Here is a 19766-nt window from a genome sequence, read left to right on the forward strand (position 1 = left end):
TCCACAGGATTTCTTATTTTTGCTGCAGCTAGTGCCTATCTGGTGCATACCATTCCGCTGTGACATCTGATTTCTGACATCATCTGCCAATGATCTCAAGTATTTCCTAAACACCAACATTTCAGAGTTCCAGTATGTCATAATCTTCTCTCTCTCCCTCTTCACAGCATGACAAATGCAAAGCTATGACCTCCTATTTGACTCACATGAAAGGAAAAAGATTATTTAAAAGTTACTGACATTAGCAGTTTTCATTTGTTCCTGCAATCGACTGACAGTCACAAGTCGCAAATGTAACAAAAACCGCCAAACTTATCCTAGCCAACTATGCAAGCAGCCACACAACAGAGCAAGGATGAAAACATAGAAGCTTGCCCTTCTCCTTAGCCTACAAAGGAAGCACAATGACAACAGTTTTCCATAGTCAAATTTACTCTTACAGAATTCTGACCTTCTAGTAGTCCATCACTACAGACACCAGTTATTCTTTGAGAGCATCTGGAGAAAGCTCAGTAACAGAGCTATACAGTACTACTTAGTTGCTACATAATTTCAAATTTTTGTACTATAATTTGGCCAATCCACATTTCAAGTCTCTGCTTCCTCTCTCTAGTGTCGTATCTATTCTGTTTCTGTCAGAAACAGAACAAATAAGTACTGCCCATGTGAATGCCACAACTTCAGTTTTCAAACCGTTATCTGCAGAGTCTTAGACATCCACAGTCTCCTAAGAAGTTCAACAACAAAAAGTAATTTGCAGTTAGTGACCTTCAATTCTTTATACAAGGTCCCCCATCCTTCCCCAGAGGCTGTAAAATCTAAGTTCTACAAATAAATAAATAAAATAAATACAGCTGAAAATCACTCTAAAGCCATCTTTACACCAGCAATTTCGAATAGCACCCTGCCTCTGACGATGCTAATGTAACAACAACGGTTATAGCAAAGCTAGAAGATTTTTGGCAGCTTATGGGCCGATAGATTTAATGACTATGATAGCAATTCAGAAAGATATACTGTGGCTTAAAACTAGCATCTCTATCACCATAACCCCAAACCAGCTTAATCTATAATTAGAACAATTATTATAGCTGATACTAGATCAGTAGTCTACTGCTAATTTTGGCTTCAGTGTTGAAGCTAAACCAGCTTTCACAATAATGAGGGATAGTCATATTGTTTCCTAACTACCAAAAGTCACAAACTGCTACACAGAACAGGAAGTGACTGCAAAACACATGCATTTAAAAAGGGAACTGGAAAGTGCCAGGTTGTACATACCACATGATTATAAACGCTATTCTAAGAACCATCAGTTCAGATTTAGACCTGTATGATGGATCAATCTGCAACTTCTAAAAAAATGGCTCTTACTTATAAACACAGTTAAATAAAGCTGATCTACACCTAGTTTGCAGTAACTGGTTTTTTGCTAAGCTGACTGACAAAAGTTACTCTATACTGTCTACTTAGTCACGTGTAACAGCACTTCTAAAAGCATCCATTTAACAGAAATTAAGAAACTACAACTTTTTAACTTCAGAGGAAAGTAAGTACTGGAATTTAGTTTCCAATTTTCCACAAAGTGATTCTTTTCATCTAAATAAAAAAATCCTCATTATATTTGGGCTCTCTACCCAAAGTATAGATCATACATTAAAACTGAAAAATTACATGGTAATTTTTAGGAGATCTGCAACAAAATGTAGTTAACAATATCTGAAAGGTGGTTCATGTCAGCTAAAGTGCATGATACACAATTCATATTTTCCTTTGTCTGGTATTTAAGGGAAGGAGGACAAATCGTATCAGCCCACATCCAGCCAAAACATGTTTGCATGGTATTCTGGCCTCCCAAGAATGTGACTCTGGGAGACAGACTTTATTCTCAGCAATATATATCCATCTACCCAGCAGTTTGCTACATTTCTATGGAAGGAGAAGGCACCCAAGAGGGCCCAAAATTGCACAACAAGATAACTGGTATGCTGTAGTATATTTAACAATAGATAAGCCAGAAGAACAGAGAAGGGGAAAAATTCAGTCCTCAGCAGAGCTCTACTGATTATTATGAACCAGAAAGGAGTATTTCTTTTGCTTCACCCTACATAAATCACTGTGAATTATCTGCAAACCTAGCCAAAAACTGCCTTCTGTGAAATCCTGGGGGGAAAGCCTTTAAAAAATCCAGCTACAACAGCTACACTTCCATTGGCAATGGTTCTTCTTTTGCTCTGTTCCTGCCATTATTTATCTCTTATATTTAACGTTCATAAAGTGTTCTGGGGATAAGCAGTCAGTTTTGAAAAACACCTTACAAGATAAAGTCATATTAAAGCTATTTCACTTGATGGGCTTATGCTGGCTTAAACAGAACCAATACACGGGGGACACACAATCCTAGGCTATAATAATGTTTTACATTTATATACTGCCTTTCACCCAGAACTCCAGAATTTATAATATATGAAAGGCCAAAGAATGTCAGATGTAAACTGCACAACAGAGAACAGAGGTATGTTTGGCAAAGATACTGTGGTAGATTCCACCTCTCACAAAGAATTTCATGGCATTTACTCTAACCAGAACTCAATGGTCTGGTAAGCAGACATGCAACTGGATTGGAGGTATTTTCCTTGCTTTGTCATCAGGAACAGTTTGGTTAGAAAAGCTGCTCAGTATCTAAGCATCTGAAATTCTCAATTTTTAAAGCAGAAATTATACTCCAACATCCACAGTCAGCATACTATCTTCGCGTAAGACTGTAAAAAAATACATGCAACAGCGCATACCAGTTAATACTGAACTATGAGCCGTCTCTCAAATATTTTCTGTAAAGCCACTTGGTTCTGCAGTGATGATCCAATGAATGATATCACTGAAGTGGATCTGAGTAAGGTCGTTTGACAGGACGTATCCTTGTGAGAACAGCACAGGTAATGTTTACCACGCTGAGAGCACCTTCCCACCCATCATGTGGTGCAACATTAGCCTGCACAAAAATACCACTCAAGGGCACTGGAGTACACAGAGAATACCTAAAGCATAAAAAACTATTTGTTCTCTAGCCTTCATTTATCACAGGATGATAAAGGCCTCTGACCACTGCCCTAGAAGGCCCATGTTATCCTTGTCAAAGCTAACATGTATATCAGATATTTCACCCGATGAGCTCTGAGATCAAATTAAGTGGGTACAAATGCCGCAATGAAGGATAATTAACAATCCACTTAATGGCCATTAAGTATTCAGCCCAACTCCCCAAGATGGTGACGGCTTAGCCAAATCAGGTACCACACATAAGGCAGGGCTACCAGGAAACCAAGGGTCATAAGAGATCTGACACCACACAGACACCAAAATTACACCAAACAGGGTACAACTTAACAGCTTGCGTTACACAGGGAACAAAGCTGGATGATCTGATTCCATCTGAGACTTAACACCGACAGAGATGTGAATCAGTAGGCGCACTGTCCACCCCACCAAGGCAAGCCCCTCTGCACGACTGACAGCCATCCCCTGGTTCAGATCAGCACCCACAAACGATTCGGCAGCTGCCAAATAATACTTGACCTGGTCCGCCCCAAAAGGGGTGATGTTGGCCTTGACCGACCCGACGCCCAGCCCCACGAGGACCAGTCCAACGAAGGTGGCGGTGGCACAGTAGCGGGTGGCTCCCACCTGGGAGCAAGGTGCCACGGTGGCGTTGGCCGCTGGAGAGGAGCAGTTCTCTACAGGGAACAAGGGGATGTCCCCGCAGAGGCCCTGGCGGGTGTGCGGTGCGGCGATGACAGGGAAGGCCAGCATGCCCAGCAGGTAGAGCGCCATGCTGAGCAGGATGGTGCCAAACTTGCCCAGGAGGGCGTCGGCCAACCAGCCGCCGAAAGGCGACACCAGGTAGGTGATGCCCATGAAGAGCAGCAGGGCCTGGCTGGCCTGGGCACCCTCCCAGCCGTAGGGAGGCCCGTTGAGGAAGAGCACCAGGTTGGAGGTGATGCCGTAGAAGGCCACTCGCTCCAGCAGCTCGGCCAGCAGCACGGCGGCGCAAGCCAGCCGCCGCCCGTGAAAAGCGCTGCTCGCTGCCCGCCCGCGTTCCCCGCTGCTCAGCAAGGGGCTGCGCTCGCTCGGCTCGGCCTCCTCCATGACGGCGCCTGAGGAAACTTGGCCGCGCTCTCGCGGCGGGGCCCGGCCCGGCCCGGCCCGCCCAGGCGGGGAACGGCGCGCCGCCGTTGGCTGAGGGGGCCGTCGCTCCGCCGGCAGCGCCGTCACGTGGGCGGCCGGGCCGCAGGGAGTGGCGGCTGAGGCGAGACGGGGCGGGTCATGGCGGACCGGAAGCTGCGGGGTGGGTCCGCTCGGAGGTACCGGCTGTGAGGGCAGCCCGGACCGGGCGCTCGGGCCGAGCGGGCCGCGGGGCCCCTCCTCAGCGCCGGGGCCGAGCTCAGCCGAGCCCAGGGGTGGGTGCACCTCGGGCGTGCGGAGCTTCCGTGGGGAAGAGAGGCGGCAGCTTTCTCCCCGCAGGTTTTCCCTCGCCGCTTTCATTAGGATGCCAGGCGGGGTAAAGAGGGGAGGGGGGGGAGGCCGCAGCAGGGAATAATCGATTTTATGGTTATTTCCTGCGTTACGTCGGGCTGGGAGTTACGTTTTGGGCATTAACTGGAGCTGTGTGGCTTCGTAAGCGACACGGGTTCAGCGCTGGCTTCCCGAGAGCCCTCGCTGCCTCCTTAGGTTTATCCAGCGATAACGGCGACGGCAAAAGAGAAACGCTGTTTGTTTCGCTGCTGCGCTTCTCAGTCGGGAAAGCAAAAGTGAGGACTGTCCCCGCCAAATTAATATTTTACATATATATATATCTACGTGAACGTGCGTTCTAAATGACTCTCCTCGTCTGTGTAGTGCAGCGTCTTCAGCGCTCGGAGCCGCCCCGTCAGCACCCACCGTCCCCGTCCCGGGGTGGGAGAGCACCCGCCGGGAGCGTGGGGTGCGCGGTTGGGTTTGTCTGAGGTGTGCCACCGGTAATGGTCCGTCCTACGCACACACAGAGAATGAAAGCTCGCATTTGAATGGAACGAAGTGCACGATTAAAATGAGAAAACGGGCACTAGCGGTTGCAGGTTTGGAGCCCTAAGATGTTCTTTTGTTCCACCATCACGTATGTTGAGGTAAAGATGGTGAAAGTACGTCATTGTCTTCAACAGCAGACTTAAAAGTCACATTTCTTGGCCAGAACAGAGTGGGAAAGATACTCCTGGTTGTGTGTTTCCAATGGAAAAGGTAATTTGATTGACATCATATAGTTACACCCACTATTTAGGTATGACTTAAGATTTTTGGAACAGCGTCAGTAATTGAGCAAGCAATGCTTGTAAAAGTAAATGTATTCATTAATGATGGGCCTTTGTAAATAACATATGCCATAAAAATGACTCATTAAATCTATTTGCTGTCTTAACTAGTTAAATTTCCTGACAAAGGACAATGAGGAAAATGCAACTAGCTGTAGAGAGACATCTTTTCGTGAACTACTGTAACATGACTGATTCTGTAATTTAAAAAATTACATTTCAGCTTTCCTCAGCTTAATACAGTGTATCATCTCAATTGTGATTACATTTTCTAAGGGGTCTAGTTGTATTTGCTAGAGACTATGAGGTAATTAAGCATACTTTGCTTTACTGTTTGTTTTAATATGCAGATATCGCATTCTAGGCCCTTCGTAATTTACCTTCATGAGCAGGGTGAGATTTTTATATTGGCCTACGCAAAAACTGTTACAAACATCTAGCAATGCTGAATAGTATTTGAAACGTACATTATAAAATGTTACTTAAATCTTCAGGTATTGAGAGACAGGTACTCACTAAAATTCAGAAGCTACTGTTACAACCTGAACACTCTCTCTGGAAGTATAGCAGCTTCAGGAAGGTGGTTTTTAATTTTCCTCCAGACAAGAACACTTAGCTACAGTATATTTAAAACTTCATTAAGATACATCCATGACCCTTTCTTTGAGTACCATGAATGCACCTATGTCTATACAGCGATACATTAGTGCATGTACATGTTTTCAAATACACAACAATACTTGATGCTGCAAAGACTTGTAGATTTTTAATTTTTTCAGTCAAGGCCTATATAGCAGAAAACCCAGAGTTACCATAAATAGTAATAAAATGTTAAGACCTCTTTGAATGTTTCCTTTATTTCTTCTTTATTTCCCAGATGACTGGTTAAGTTCCCTCATTTGTCTCATGGAGCAGGCCTTGTGTTACATTGATGTTTGCATTTTTGTCTTTTTTGTGTTATGCACTAAACGTGCTCGATAGCTATTGTCTGGTTTTAGGACTAGCAGCGGTGAAAAGTTACAATGGCCAAGCTATTTTTAATTAGGTATCTCATGAAGATATCAAGACCCCAGCTTGCTTTTCACCCAAAACATGACTTTCTGAGCATAGTCGCATATCCTGCTTTAGGCCATGCAGCTAGGGAGTGTCCCCATTTTGGATTACGTAGGCTGTTTTAGGTACAGGGCTGCAGCAACAGGGGAAGGTGTGTTTCTTGGTTGGCGTGCACACTGCCAACCTTTTGTGGTACGACACAGCCGGATGGCAGCTGGGTGAGCTATGTTGTGTGGGGGAGATCTTGGAACCAGAAGGAGGGTCCGTTGGGAAAGGGTTTAGTGTAGCAGTATAGCAGAAGACTGAAAGGCAGCTGTATAAGCTTCGTGCAGTCCGTGTGATGTGTTACGGGTCTCTTAGACTGACAATTGGGCAGCAGTGACTAACAGAGATAACTGGTGCTAAATTTGAGGGTGTTAAGTGCTCTCAAAATCCAAATATGCTTCATATAGGCCACTTATAGTGAAACAAATCTCAAGGCTAGAATCCTGGCCAGATTGACAAAAGCCCTCTAAATTTCAATGGGGATGGGATGTCATCCCAGAAATGCTTTCTAAAATGGTGATGAAAATAGCTCGGTCCCGCCTACCCTTAAATTAGCATTTACGCTATTTTTAGCATTTATGCAAGATTTGTTGCTCTTGAAGTTGTCGCCATCATTTTTAGTTTGGATGGAGTTTAATATGGTCCAAACAATGTTGTGCTGAATTATTTCTAAGTGATAACTCAGTGAGATGGAGACAGTTGAATGTAGCTCTGCAGCATAAAGGCCCATTAGCAAAACGTGAGCCAGCGTACCAATATGCTTACAATTTGCCAGAATACACTCCAATATATATCATTATCACTCCTAAACCCTCAATTCCTGAGTACCTGTCATCCTCAGAGATCCATACAAGTTATCTGAAGAACTACTGTTTTAAAAATTGTTAAATTTAAGAGCCTTTCTCTGTATGTGGCATATTTTTCTCCCTCTACCTGACACTGAGACTTGAAGACTGATTTAAGCCACAATAAACAGGCACTGCAGTTTGCAGACCACCTTTCCCCGTCTTCTGTAGTCTTGGGGAAACACAAGCATCCATGTGGCCCTTGTGGTGCATTACATTGGGGAACCAGAGCAGATTGTAAGTATACAAGCAAAAATGTGAGCTTCTGTTAGATCAATCCCTCCTTCTCATCTCGTGGCCACAAATGTCCTGCAAACACTCTCCATGCTTTTACAAAATGTTGAATCAAGTTCAAGGCCGTGGATATCTACAGTCAGCCACCTGGCCCCTATCAGTCTCCCAACAGACTCCCAAAACTGGCCTCTCAGTCTTACCGCCTCCTGCTCCACCCATCCACTCTTAGCTGCTCGCTGTGTTTCTGGTTACAACTGGGGTTTATCCTGAAGACCAGCTTGATAGTTTGGGATAGTTTTCTCGGTCCTGCGTTTGGGCTCTCAGTTTTTCCCTTCCCTGCTTTGTTTTAAATCTGGATTTGGCCTGCTGCTGTGGCAGCTGTGGTTCCCCATTAGAATTTTCCCCTGGTCTTACACACCTTTGCCTCTGCTTTATCATATGGCCTTCCTGGCATTTAGCGTGGACTTTGACCATCCCGTTGCCTTGTTCTTCGGACTAGCACAGTCCTCTCGCTTTTCTGGTTGGTGGCATCTGATCCACAATGCGTTTTTGTTCCATTCCTGCACCGAATATGAACCACGTTCGCCTTGGGAGACACACGGCAACCGTGGCGTGGCTGAGGAACTGCCTCAGGAGACGGCGGCTGATAATAGCCTTCCCCGATGTTCTTCTCAGGATGCCTCTTGTGCAACCAACAATTGAAGGCTTCTCTGAGGCCACGATTTGAGCACGCCACCTTTGCGACCGTTCCGTGAAAAGACGCGGCACTATTTAGAGGCGGGGGGCGGCGACCCAAACCTACTGGCGCAACACCGGGAGCTTGGCTCGGTACTCAAGTGCCCTCTGACCAGCGACACCCACCTGGCAAGGGCGCGACTCTCCCCTGGCCGGACGGCTCCCGCCACCGCAAGGGCCACGCTCAGCCCCCGCGGGTGGGTCACTGCCACCCACCGCAGGGCTTCGAGGCCAGCGCGGCCTTCCCGCCCTCACCCCCGCCGAGCGCGGCGGGCGGGCCGGGGCGGCGGCAGGTGGCACACACCCGCTCCGCGCCGCTTTTTCCGGGAGGCCGCGGGGCCGCGCCCTGGCCGCCGGCAGGTGAAGGAGGCGGCGGCGGCGGCGGCGCTGCCCCTCGCTGAGGTGGCTCCCGCCCGGGCGGACGGGGGGGGCGCCGCTATGAGGCTGCTCTTGCTGGCGTGCCTGCGAGCGCAGACCGGCAACGCGACCACCGCGGCCAGGATACAGTAAGTGCCCCCCAGCCCCGCGATGCGAGGGGGAGAGGGGATCCCCGCTGCCTGCGGTCTCGCCGCCTGCCCGCTTACCCCTGGGGATCCTCCTGCCCGCCGCTGCCTGCCTGCCGCTCCCCGCTCACCGGCGGGGAGGCGGGGCCGGCGCCTCCATCCCCTCACGCGGAGGCCGCCGCTGCCCCGTCCGGCGGGCGGAGGGGGCTCCGCGGTGGGGGGGGCCGGTGCCGCGGGGCCCATCGCGGGGCTGAGGGCGGCGGGGGCCGTCCGCCATTGGCCGCCCGCGCTGGCGCACGGAGGCGGTGTCTCTGCCGCCTCAGCCGCGTGGCTGGCTGGCGGCGGAGGTGTGTGAGGGGGACGGCGGCCGAGCGCCCGGGCAGGCCCTCTCTGACAGCGCCGGGGGCGGCCGGGGGGGATTCGCCGTTTGCCGGGGCCTGCTGGCTGGGGGGGGGGGCGAGCCCGTGTCCGGGGTGGGGGTACGGCCCCAGCGGCGGCTTTGCCGCGGCTCTGTCTGGGCAACGTGTGCCCCTTTGCCCGTAGTACTGGGGAGTAAGGGAGAGGGGGAGCCGAGGGGTTCCCTCCCAATAACCGCCCCCCGCCCACGCCCCCCCTAAAAAAAAAGGCAAACAAAAGACCTTTTTGCTGGCACAGGAGCAATTCGTGCTTGCAGGGTGACCCAGGCGCACAAGCCAAGAGCAGGGGTCCCCTCACCAGCCGCCCCGCAGAGCCCTTCCCTTGCACAACCGGTGTCAGTCAGCGGTGCAGCAGAATTCCTACGGGCTGCCTGCTGTGGGAAGTACCCAGAACGAGGTGAGAAGGCAGTGCGAAGGGCAGGAGGCTCTGGGAGCTGTGAAATAAGGATCTGTACAGGAGCCATCCTAGAGAGCAGTTGTGCAAGAGCAGCTCCAGTTAGCACCCTTGCTGTAGGGATTCAACGTGCAGCTCTCATGGGGATTATGGACGTGAATCTGTAGTGCGGTGAAATTGCACTCGGAGAACTGCACAAATATTCCTAATGTCCCCATTTAACTTTCTCTATGACGTGGAAGAAGGATGTGGCTGACAGCATTTCTGAGGGCTTTCCTGTGTATGTGAGCTTTGTTTAAAAAAAAAAAAAAAGGTCGCCATAAAAATGAAACAATTTCCGAATGGTTTTGTCCTCTTGAGGACCAAAATAAGGACTTGGTTGCTTCTTACCTGTCAAAGAATCATCCACAGTTTATTTGTTTTTCTTAGGATGAATCTCTTAGGATAGTGTTCTGCTATTACAAGTTTTCCCCAACTTTGATCTGCGTATTATCACACTTTTAATGTTATGTATAGAAATAGGGCTCTGACATTATTTAAGTGTTCACACTAGTTGTTTCACACCAAGTTCAGTCTTGGATTTGTGCAGGGCTATTGTGTTGTATAAGACAGTGGTAGAACATACCTGCTGCCTCATGTCAGTCACCCCGGCATCGAAGATCTAAAGCAAATGGAGCATAAAGACCAGAGAAAGCTGAAGTTTTCTGTATTTTAACGCAATAATTATTAATAAAATGTTGAGATAAAACAAATACGTTCTTACATTTGTAACACACATTTTTATACCTGTACATGTCAGCACAGAGTTCATGCGTGGTGGTTTGTGTGGCATTCTGCATTTCCTTTAATCTCTTACCTTTTGCTCTCACTGGATAATACAAAACTAGTTATTCTTGGGGACATCAATGCTCATTCTTCCTCCGTAAGGTATTTCTTCTACCTTTACAAATTAAATATTCACTTCATCTTCCACTTCAACTTTGAGGAAAGTCAGACAAACATTTAGACTGTGGAGCCATTCAGAGGTAACCTAGTAGAAAGCAGGTTTTGCATTATTTCTAGTTAAACTAAGCCTGAATACAGACAAGCAAATGTCCACATATTATTTCAGATTGTCTTTTAACTACGCTGAGGTTGATTGTGATCATGTGAGCATACTGCATCGAGACACAGTGGTTTAGCAAGGTGCCTTTACGTGAGTCACGGTAACCAGCAATTTTTGTTAGCCTTCTCCAGCTGTGATTCATGCATGGTGGCCTAAGCTAATGTTTTAGTATGAAAGAGGGCATAGACTTGGTGAGATGCAACAGCTCAGTTGACAGATGGTTTAACATATTACCATGTTAATGCAATCATTTGCAGCTATATGAACACATCTGCAGTGATCTGTGTAGAGTATACCAACTTGCTTTAGCATCCTATTGCTTTATAGGCATACCTTATACAAAGTGGATGCTGCTTTCTCATGCACATAGACCTTCAAACAAAAAGAAAATAATGAGCGAAAGGTCAATTTAATTCGCATTTACAATAAAGGTGGATAAAGGTTTCTAACAGAAATAGTGTTTGAGAGTGACTTATGTCATGTTCAGTTGCTATCTTATCACTTAACATAAATGTTCTTTATAGTGATAATATAAATGAGCCTGTTTAGGAAAAAAAAGGCTGATCAGGAAAAAAAGTAAAGAGTATTAGCTAGCAATAAAATCTGTCTTCCTGTCAAGTGACAGCTGTCACTAAAACCATCCTACACAGATACTTCCATCTAATACTGGTTTTCTTAAGACTTTATGCCACTTAAAAAAAAAAAAAAAAGTACATGTATGGCCAAAGGCTTGGGCATGTCAATTCTTGCACCAGTCTGCCATACCTGAGGTTAAGTGCATATGGTAGCCTTTGTAGCATATGTGTTAATACACAGAAAATATATATTCCAGTTAATATTTGGCTTCAGTTGTATCTGCGTTCATGCTTATGAATTTATTTGTTCAATCCTTTTTTTTATATTGAACCATGGCAACTTTTGGTTAAGTATAAATGAAACAATGAAGTTGTCTCCAGGTTGGACACTTGCCAGCATAGATTAATTTTATGGCTTAATATCACTGGGTATACTATGTTTATGATATTACAGCTATTCCTATAACTGCTTCATCTTTTCATAAATAAGATATTAATTTCCTGAGTTTAAAGTAACTGGTCACAAAGATACCAAAATCTAATTTGGCTAGAAATCAGCTTGCTAAAACAAGTGATGTAATGAATGTGCTGTGGGCTTTATTCGTATTGGTGTGCATAATCTTTAATCACCTTAAAAAATATAAGCAATGAGTAGAGAATAAAACACTAAGCAAAGGTCTTTGGTTAGGCTGCCATTCTTCAGCCTTAGAAATGAGATCAAAGAGGGTGTTAAGAAAGAAAAATGAATCTTCTCTGCCCCTTGAAATGTTCTGTTCATCTTTTATTACTTGGTAGTAAGGAGGAATAGAAAGCTTGAATTAATTGCTTAATTAGAAAGATTTAGATGAAGTATTTTGTCAATATGTAAATATCTTTTGGAGAGGGAGAGATTGTTTCAGTCCTCATTTGGAATGGGACAGTTGAAATAGCTGTTTTGTAAATCTCCAGGTAATCAACTGCAAGAGAATTAAACCCACAAATTCAATAATGCGTATCATTCCTCTTTACAATTATTTTTCAGCTTAGACATTTATTGCAGTAATTCTGAGCCCCAGCTTTTCTTCTATTTAGTCTTAGCCTGTCTGCCACCATTAAAATCACACAGAAGAGCACTTGTAGAAGATCCTCTTCTCTTCGTGGTAGATCATAAGAGGTCTTTTGCTTACCTACGTCTGTTTGCACAGGTGCTGGTAAATTCCTGCTGTTTGTGTGGCCATTTCCAGAGCAGGACAGCTGCAAGGCAGGCATTCATCCTCCACCTTTGGAACTGAGATGCAGTCATTTACATGGCCTGCACTTGATACATGCTACATCCCAAAATGTTTTGCACAGCTAGACCTATTTATAAGGCAGGATTAAACTTTGCAGAGTTATTTTGTCCCTCTAAAGGACAGTTACTGACTTCAGAACATAGAGACAGAAGGATTCTCTCCCCATTTTCGCTCACATTTTTCATTTCTGTTCTTATTCTCAGTGGATTTTATTCATACTTCATTCATGCCAACACAATTTGTCTGTGTTGTTTAAAGGAGAAGTTTGAGGGAGAAATAAAATGAAGACTACTTTGCTTTAACAAGTATGAAAAAAATTAAGATAATTTACGAAGAAAACAGAAGATCAAGCAGGGTTTCAACTCTTGTATTCGATCAACTTCAGTGGGAATTGCGAGTATTCAGCTCTGGCCAAGTTTCAGAAAAGGCAGTGGAAGTGACTCTGCTCACTTAATAAACTTTGAATTGTGCTGTACAGATTTAACAGTAGTTGATGCATAGCTGCTTTACAGAATAGACAGCCTAGGGAAAGAGATAATTAGTATTTTTGGATGAAGCCTCTTTTGTGCCATTCAAGAAGTGTCAGTGTATCTACCTACGAGGAACTTTTTTGAAATCAAACATTCTTTGTCTGCAAGTAATTCCATTGAAATATCAGTTGAAAATTAGAACATAAATGTTTTTGAGAGGAAGACATCACAGAAAATAAAGCAAATTTCAAAACTGTAATACTTTAGAAGTAAGCATACTTTTAACTTGCTTTTGTCTTAACTTCAGCTATGCTGTGTTTGGAATTATAAAACTGTTTCTGTGTATGAAGACCTGTGAACTGCAGATTTCAGGTTGAAGGAGGGAAGACTGCTAGCCAGGATAAGTGAAAAGAGGTGATCAATAATGTAGGAAATAAAAAATGAAACATTATAAAACATCACCTGGTATTTCATAGTTATGTTTGTCAGAGAAAAATGTTTTTCTATAGGAGTCTTTAATAAAGTGAAAACGTGTCAGAAAAGGGTTGTGTCTTTTAGTAGTATCTCTCTGCATACAGTATAGATCCAGAGCAGACACTTAGAAGTTTCACTTATAAGCCTCATGATCTCCAAAGAGTGTAAAAATAGAACAAGAGATTAATTCCCTGAATACTAAAATCAGTGGGGCTGGGAAGTATTTTGTCCAATATTCAGATGTGTATAAATATCACAGTGTAAGCAGTGACTAATATAGTGTACTCTAAGAAGTGATCTTTCAAACTTACTGAATGACTGAAGTTTTCCCTGTTTGGTTACTTCCTAGCAAAACACCCAAATCTGGAAACTGACAGCGAAACTCCATTTTAGAAATATTATTCTCCCCAAGTAGTGGCATTGGCTTCCATGAGAGTTTCAGCAGAAGGGAAAGATATGGCAGAGCAAGGCAAATTCTCGATCCAAGCAATAATCACTGGTTGTTAAAACACTTACTTGGAAATTTATCTACCACATACAAAACTGTGATAGAAAATGTAGTCTTGAGATTTAGCATTTTCAATGTTGTCTTAGATTCACAGACAGCAGGAGATGTGTTCATTTTTGTTTTTCATTTGGAAAGTATTTGTTTATGAAATGGTAAAATAATATGAATACACAGTTGCCAGGAGGAGAAAAGATACCGGTAATGTATCTTTTCTGTCTTGGCTTGATTCAGGGACATCTGTGACTTCATAGACAGATCAGCCTTCAAAAAAAATCTCCTGCAATAGATTTGCAGCACCCTCTTACCATGTTCCTTGATTACAGCATATGTGTGAAAATCATAGTCTCATTTTTTTTGGTTATAAAGATGAAAAGTCATTTAGAAAATATGAAAATATCACTGTAAATTTCAGTACTTAAATGCTACCCAATAACTCTGCTTCTACACACATATATTTCCATATATGCATAATCTGAAGCCTGTGACTGATCATATTGAACTCAATGGTATGTTTATGGGATTAAGGCATCTTTACATTTGGGAATTCAAATTATTCTGCGGATAATTTGATAATTTTTCCTTCTTAAGCTGTATGCAAATTTTTTTACATGCTCCTGAGTCGTTATGTGTAGAAAAAAAATTGAAGTAATAGAGTTAATCCACAATTTCTGAGCCTTGGAACACTTGAGGAAGTCCCCCTCTATTTACTGCAGAAACAGCTGTCATTCAGCTGTGAGATTTAGAGCTGTGGAAACTGGAGGAAAGGAAAAGTATTCATTCCTAGCATATTAAAACAAAAAAGACGCTCTAGATCAAAATTCCTAGCTGAGTTTCTTGATTCCTGATGTCCTGAGAGAATTATTTTCAAATTAATTGTAATATGCAAACATATTGCTTGTACATGATAGTGATTTATGGTAATTGGAATACTGATGGGAAAAAATTCTTTTAGACTATTTAATGAGCACCTGTGAAATTATGGAATGCATGCATGAGCATCCCGAGTATTTGCCTGAGAGATTTTCTTTTCACAGCTATGAGATTTGGGCATCATTATTTAGATATAAATTGAGAGCCTCTTTCAAAAGGCAAGCAGGTACTTGGAACAAGTTCATGGGACAACTGATGTAAATAATTGCTCAACAGTGTAAATAAGGAGCTTACAATCTGGCTGTATTTTATTATTTATTAGTACTTATTATAATTTATTGATCTTGTTTCAAACAGTGAAGTTAAAAGTAAAATTAGTTTCTTTTTAGAAGAAGGAAGAAATACAGCACCATATGTTGTGCCAATGGAGCTCTGTCTGATACCGTGCTAATACATTCCTTCCAAGGCCTCTAGACATTTTACAACATTTTTAGCACCAATTTCTGCAGTAATGACTAACTTCTGCAGGACAGAAAATTACTTTCCTTGGGAGGATATGAAATGATCAGGAAAGGAAAGAGCCGACAATATCCAAGAAGCTATTGAGTTAGCAGGATTGTAATGCAAGAACAATTAATACGCTATGAGAAATAAATCAACTGGAACAATATGTAATTGCAGAAGAATGCAGAAAACATTCTTGTGGTCTTTTTATAGTACTGAAAATGTAAACACTACATGTCAGCAGATACAGCGTGCTAGTTTCTATCAAAACATGGATTTTCTCCTGTGTGTTTTTTGGCTGATGTCATCGGAAACATTGATAACTGATTCTGGTTTTGGTGGGAGGAATTATGAGCCTAGAGTATAAAAGAAAAGACTAAACCAAAGCTCACTGAAATGCCTGAAGTAAAGCTCCTTGTAATCAATCAGTTTATTGACTTTGGCAGTCTTTGAATCAATGTTTTAATACGAGGAACCAGTGTATATAAAGATGAATGGGTAAGCTGACATTAGAATGGGGGGGGTTGTTGTTGGTGGTTTTTTTTTTTCTTTTTAGCAATTGAGATTTTTAAAAAAGACTGTGAAAGAATTCATGTAATTACTTTTGTGTAGGTTTTTTCTTACACTTCCATTACCCTGTGCCTGTTTTACAATGGGTAAACTAAGACAAGAAGCAATTAAATCCACAATCAAACAGAAAGGGAATAAAGTTTCAACTCCCCAGTTTTATTTATGTATTCATTTTTTTGCATGTTCTGTATTTTTAATAGCATTGATTAGCTGGATGTATTTGTGCTTTATTCACTCAGTGGCCTTTCTCCAGAACAAATCTGAGAATCTCTAAGACCAAGGTCTAACACGCTCAATTCAAAAGAGTCTTTTCAGCGTATTAAGCTGAAGCTCAATCAGGAAAGATCCTGATCATACTTCACTTGTGCTGATTTCCAAAGGTGATGTTGATACTTTGTAGGCTTGGGCCTTAAAATGGATGCAGATTATGTTGCTTGGAAGTGTGCCTGTGGCTTCACAAGGGTGGAGGTAACAAATATTTTCCAGGAAAAAAATAAAAAACAACCTTGTAAATAGCTCCATGGTTGCTTGAACAAAATTAGCATAAAGGTGAATGTCGGAGCAAAAATTATTAAGGAAAAACGTTCTGATTAAGCTTATTTAATATACTGGCATGCCTACAACATTAATAGTATCTTTTTTTTTTTCCTATTTGTTCCGATGATGAAGGAATCATCTACATGCTGCAGGTCATATCTGTGTTCTTAAAGATGCTTTCATGTATGAAAGTCCAACTGAAATAGCAAATCTAACCTCCACAGACAAGTTTGATGCAGCCTTGGCCATTCATCTTTATAAAGGAGGCAGACTTCTGCAAGGTAATCCTTTTTCTATTTTGCAGTAAAAATACCTCTTAAAAAGGTACTGAAAGAGAAGAGAATGAATACGAACAGTTATAAATGTCTATAAATGTGTAAATCCACATGTAATGTAGTTATTATGTTTATCCACTTCAACAAATGTTCAGAAATGCTGAAAATCTTTCTCTGTGGGAGATCTGATCCAGAGAGGAGACAACTAAATAAATGTACTTTTAAAGCACATGGTGCATTTCATAATTAAGTACTTTAACTACATTAAGATAAGAGCATTATATTAACATTAAGATACTTTCAGCAAATGTGTTCTTTCAGAGGACAATGGCTTGGCTAAGTATAGCTGAGGTCAAATAGAAGAAAGCAGAGAGGCTAATTTGATTTTTCTGCTCACAAACGAGTCAGGGATTTTTGGACATGAAGTAACTTTGAGATGTTGTTCATGCCAGCTAAACTGTAGGAGACAGGATGTTATCAGACAAATAATAAAATTTTCTATTGTATCTAGCCATGTAGAACAAAATTTTAGCCTGCCATTAATGCTACGCTAGAAGCAGTGGCTTTCAAAATTACAGACACTGTCACCTACTGAAATTGCAAGTGCGTATCCATTTTTGAGATCACCTTTGTATTGTACAAATCTATTAACTTGGACAAAGGCACATAATTTGATACTTTCATCAGATCTCAGTATAAGTTGTGTTGTGCTAGTTTTCAGACTTCAGAAGTCCCCCCACAATTTGTGCTGGTGGGTTTTCAGAAAGCCTGAATTATTATGCCTGGCATGCTTTTTGTTTGTTCTTTCATTTAGTAATGAGGAAACTAGCAATGCTAATAAATCCTCATCTTACCGCTTACTTCATTTTCAAATATAAATGTGAAGCATATAGTATGTTTTCTATCTTTATCAACATATTTATTTCGTTCCCCATTTGCTTTAAGATTTCCTTATTTGCTTGGTTTTAACCAGGAGTTTTGAGAGTTCACTGAATTTAACCTGTCATTTCCCCTCTATGCCCTAAGACACTGTGGGTAGCTATAGAAAGTGTCACCAATAGTTTTCACAGCCATGAACATTCAAGGTCAGTTATATTATCTCTCAAAAGGAAGAAGCTCCATCAACACAGTAAGCTCTACTGCCCTGCTTGTTGGTCCAGTGCTGAGGACAGTGTTGTCTACTGAGTCCTTGATCCCTCTCCCCTTCCATCTGATAGCAAAAAGAAAAAACAAAGCATATTTTCTGCCTTTCTTGATACACAGTGTGTAGTGGCAATATAGCCTAACTGCTTATTCTTGTTCACCATCAGAAGGAAACCTTGGCTTTATCTGTTACAGCTAACAGAAATCCACAAAATTCATAAAACTGGTCACCTTAATGACAGGTTTTGTAGACTGTCTTACTGGAGACTGTGTCTTTTGCAAAACTGCAGTCCCATTTGGAATTTAAAACTATGTTCTGCATGTAGTAATTAGCCACCATGAGGTTATTATTTGTTAGCTTAATGTGGTGTAAAACTGACCACTTAATTGGTTTCAGTTCTGGAACAATCAAGAGATTGTTGTCTGCTATCTTGATTAGTTTAAGGGGAGAACATTACTGGTAACTTGTCAGTTACTAAAAATAACCTGACTCCAAGAAAAGAAATACTATTAGAAAGGAATCTTGCACTACTGTTGGCTTTTGTATTTTCATCTAAGTAGTCTTTGGCTTTGTCCTTGTAAGTCTAGCTGCTGTTAGCATAGAAGTGCTATACTACTATGTTTTGGTGGCTTTACCCTTCCACAAATATGAATTTATTCTGATGCCATGTGTCAAAACTAGGCTTTTACCAGAGTGAAGACACCACTAGGATATATATATGATTTTGTTGATACTCTAAAATTTGAATGTTGATAATATCGTGTGCACATATTGTCCCACAGCCAACATGCCTTCCTCTTCTCTTACTGTTCTGAGCACTGTAAGGCATCCTAAACCAACTTTCATAACTTGGGTGATTACAGAAGGTCTCGGAACAACCAATTATAAACACAGATCCATCTTTTGGGATGGAATTAGGTAAAACAATGGTTTTGTTGCAGGTTAACATATACTGCCATATTTAATTTGGTGACCTTTTCCAATGGTGTGTCTCTGTCTACATTTTTTATAGCAGTAAAATCGGCTTCAGAAGTCAATATTTAAAAAAAAAAAATTAATAATTTCAGTAACTGACTTTGCAGGATGGTCACCTAAACAACTGTATTGGAATCCTTGAGGGGGCAGTGAATGAGTGGCTGAGGTTAGATACCTGCCACCAAATTTTGCAATACTGCATCTTATTAAAATGTGAATAACATTTAAAATATATATGCTGTTTGATGGGCTGCCAAGTGTAGAAACTAATTCATTATTTTTACTAAGCATGGAAGAGGCAAAGAAAATCTCATAGCTACACAAAGACTGACATGCCATGAAAATGCATAGTTATTCTATGAGTTTTTTCAGTGCCAAAACCATAAAAATTCAAGTTTCTTCAGGTTTCTTTTTCAAAGTCTTTTGCTTATGTATGTGATACAGTATTATCAATATACTTTTTCACTCTTAATGTCCCCTTCTAGTCATTACCTTGACATGTTGGTCAACTTCTCATCGTAGTCATTGCTTTGCAGGCAGCAGAATTCCTTTTGGAATCATCTTTGGTGGGACAGATGTAAATGAAGATATCAAATGTGAAGAGAAACGTCGGGTAATGGGAGCAGTGCTAGGAGAAGCCAGGTAAAAGCACGTGTGGAGGGCTTATGACAGGACATTGCATTTTTGTAATGGCAGATCTTTTAGGAACTGTTACATAAATGCTTGAAATCACTGGGAGATGTGTAGGTCAATGGACAATGGATAGACTACTTGAAATGCCTATGATCTCTACATACTATTTTATGATTCAGTGACAGAAGTAGAACAGTTTCTTCATAAAATATAGTCTGTATGCAGTCTATTCATTTTATATTTCCCCTGTTACAATCATTTTATCGTATTCGTCCATGTAAGAGT

The 19766-nt window shown here is 42.2% G+C and overlaps 2 protein-coding genes across 4 annotated transcripts in view; one reads left to right on the forward strand and one right to left on the reverse strand.

Annotated features, from left to right (window-relative positions):
* SLC15A4 (solute carrier family 15 member 4) overlaps positions 1 to 4150 on the reverse strand; it is a 31412-nt gene extending 27262 nt beyond the window's left edge. For all 3 annotated transcript variants that reach the window (XR_011326640.1, XM_069794891.1, XM_009916225.2), the window contains exon 1: positions 3577 to 4150. Coding sequence is in view for 2 of the 3 variants with exons in the window: in XM_069794891.1 (XP_069650992.1) it covers positions 3577 to 4146 (570 nt within the window). In the remaining variant the exon portion in view is untranslated. The remainder of the gene's footprint in view (positions 1 to 3576) is intronic.
* A 4066-nt stretch (positions 4151 to 8216) lies between these two features.
* GLT1D1 (glycosyltransferase 1 domain containing 1) overlaps positions 8217 to 19766 on the forward strand; it is a 57353-nt gene continuing 45803 nt past the window's right edge. Inside the window, exons 1-3 of the mRNA XM_069794892.1 lie at positions 8217 to 8763; positions 16587 to 16735; positions 19385 to 19490. Coding sequence (XP_069650993.1) covers positions 8696 to 8763; positions 16587 to 16735; positions 19385 to 19490 — 323 coding nt within the window. The 5' untranslated portion in view covers positions 8217 to 8695. The remainder of the gene's footprint in view (positions 8764 to 16586; positions 16736 to 19384; positions 19491 to 19766) is intronic.

The sequence above is a fragment of the Haliaeetus albicilla genome, chromosome 10, assembly GCF_947461875.1.
Source record: "Haliaeetus albicilla chromosome 10, bHalAlb1.1, whole genome shotgun sequence".
Classification (NCBI taxonomy): Eukaryota; Metazoa; Chordata; class Aves; order Accipitriformes; family Accipitridae; genus Haliaeetus; species Haliaeetus albicilla.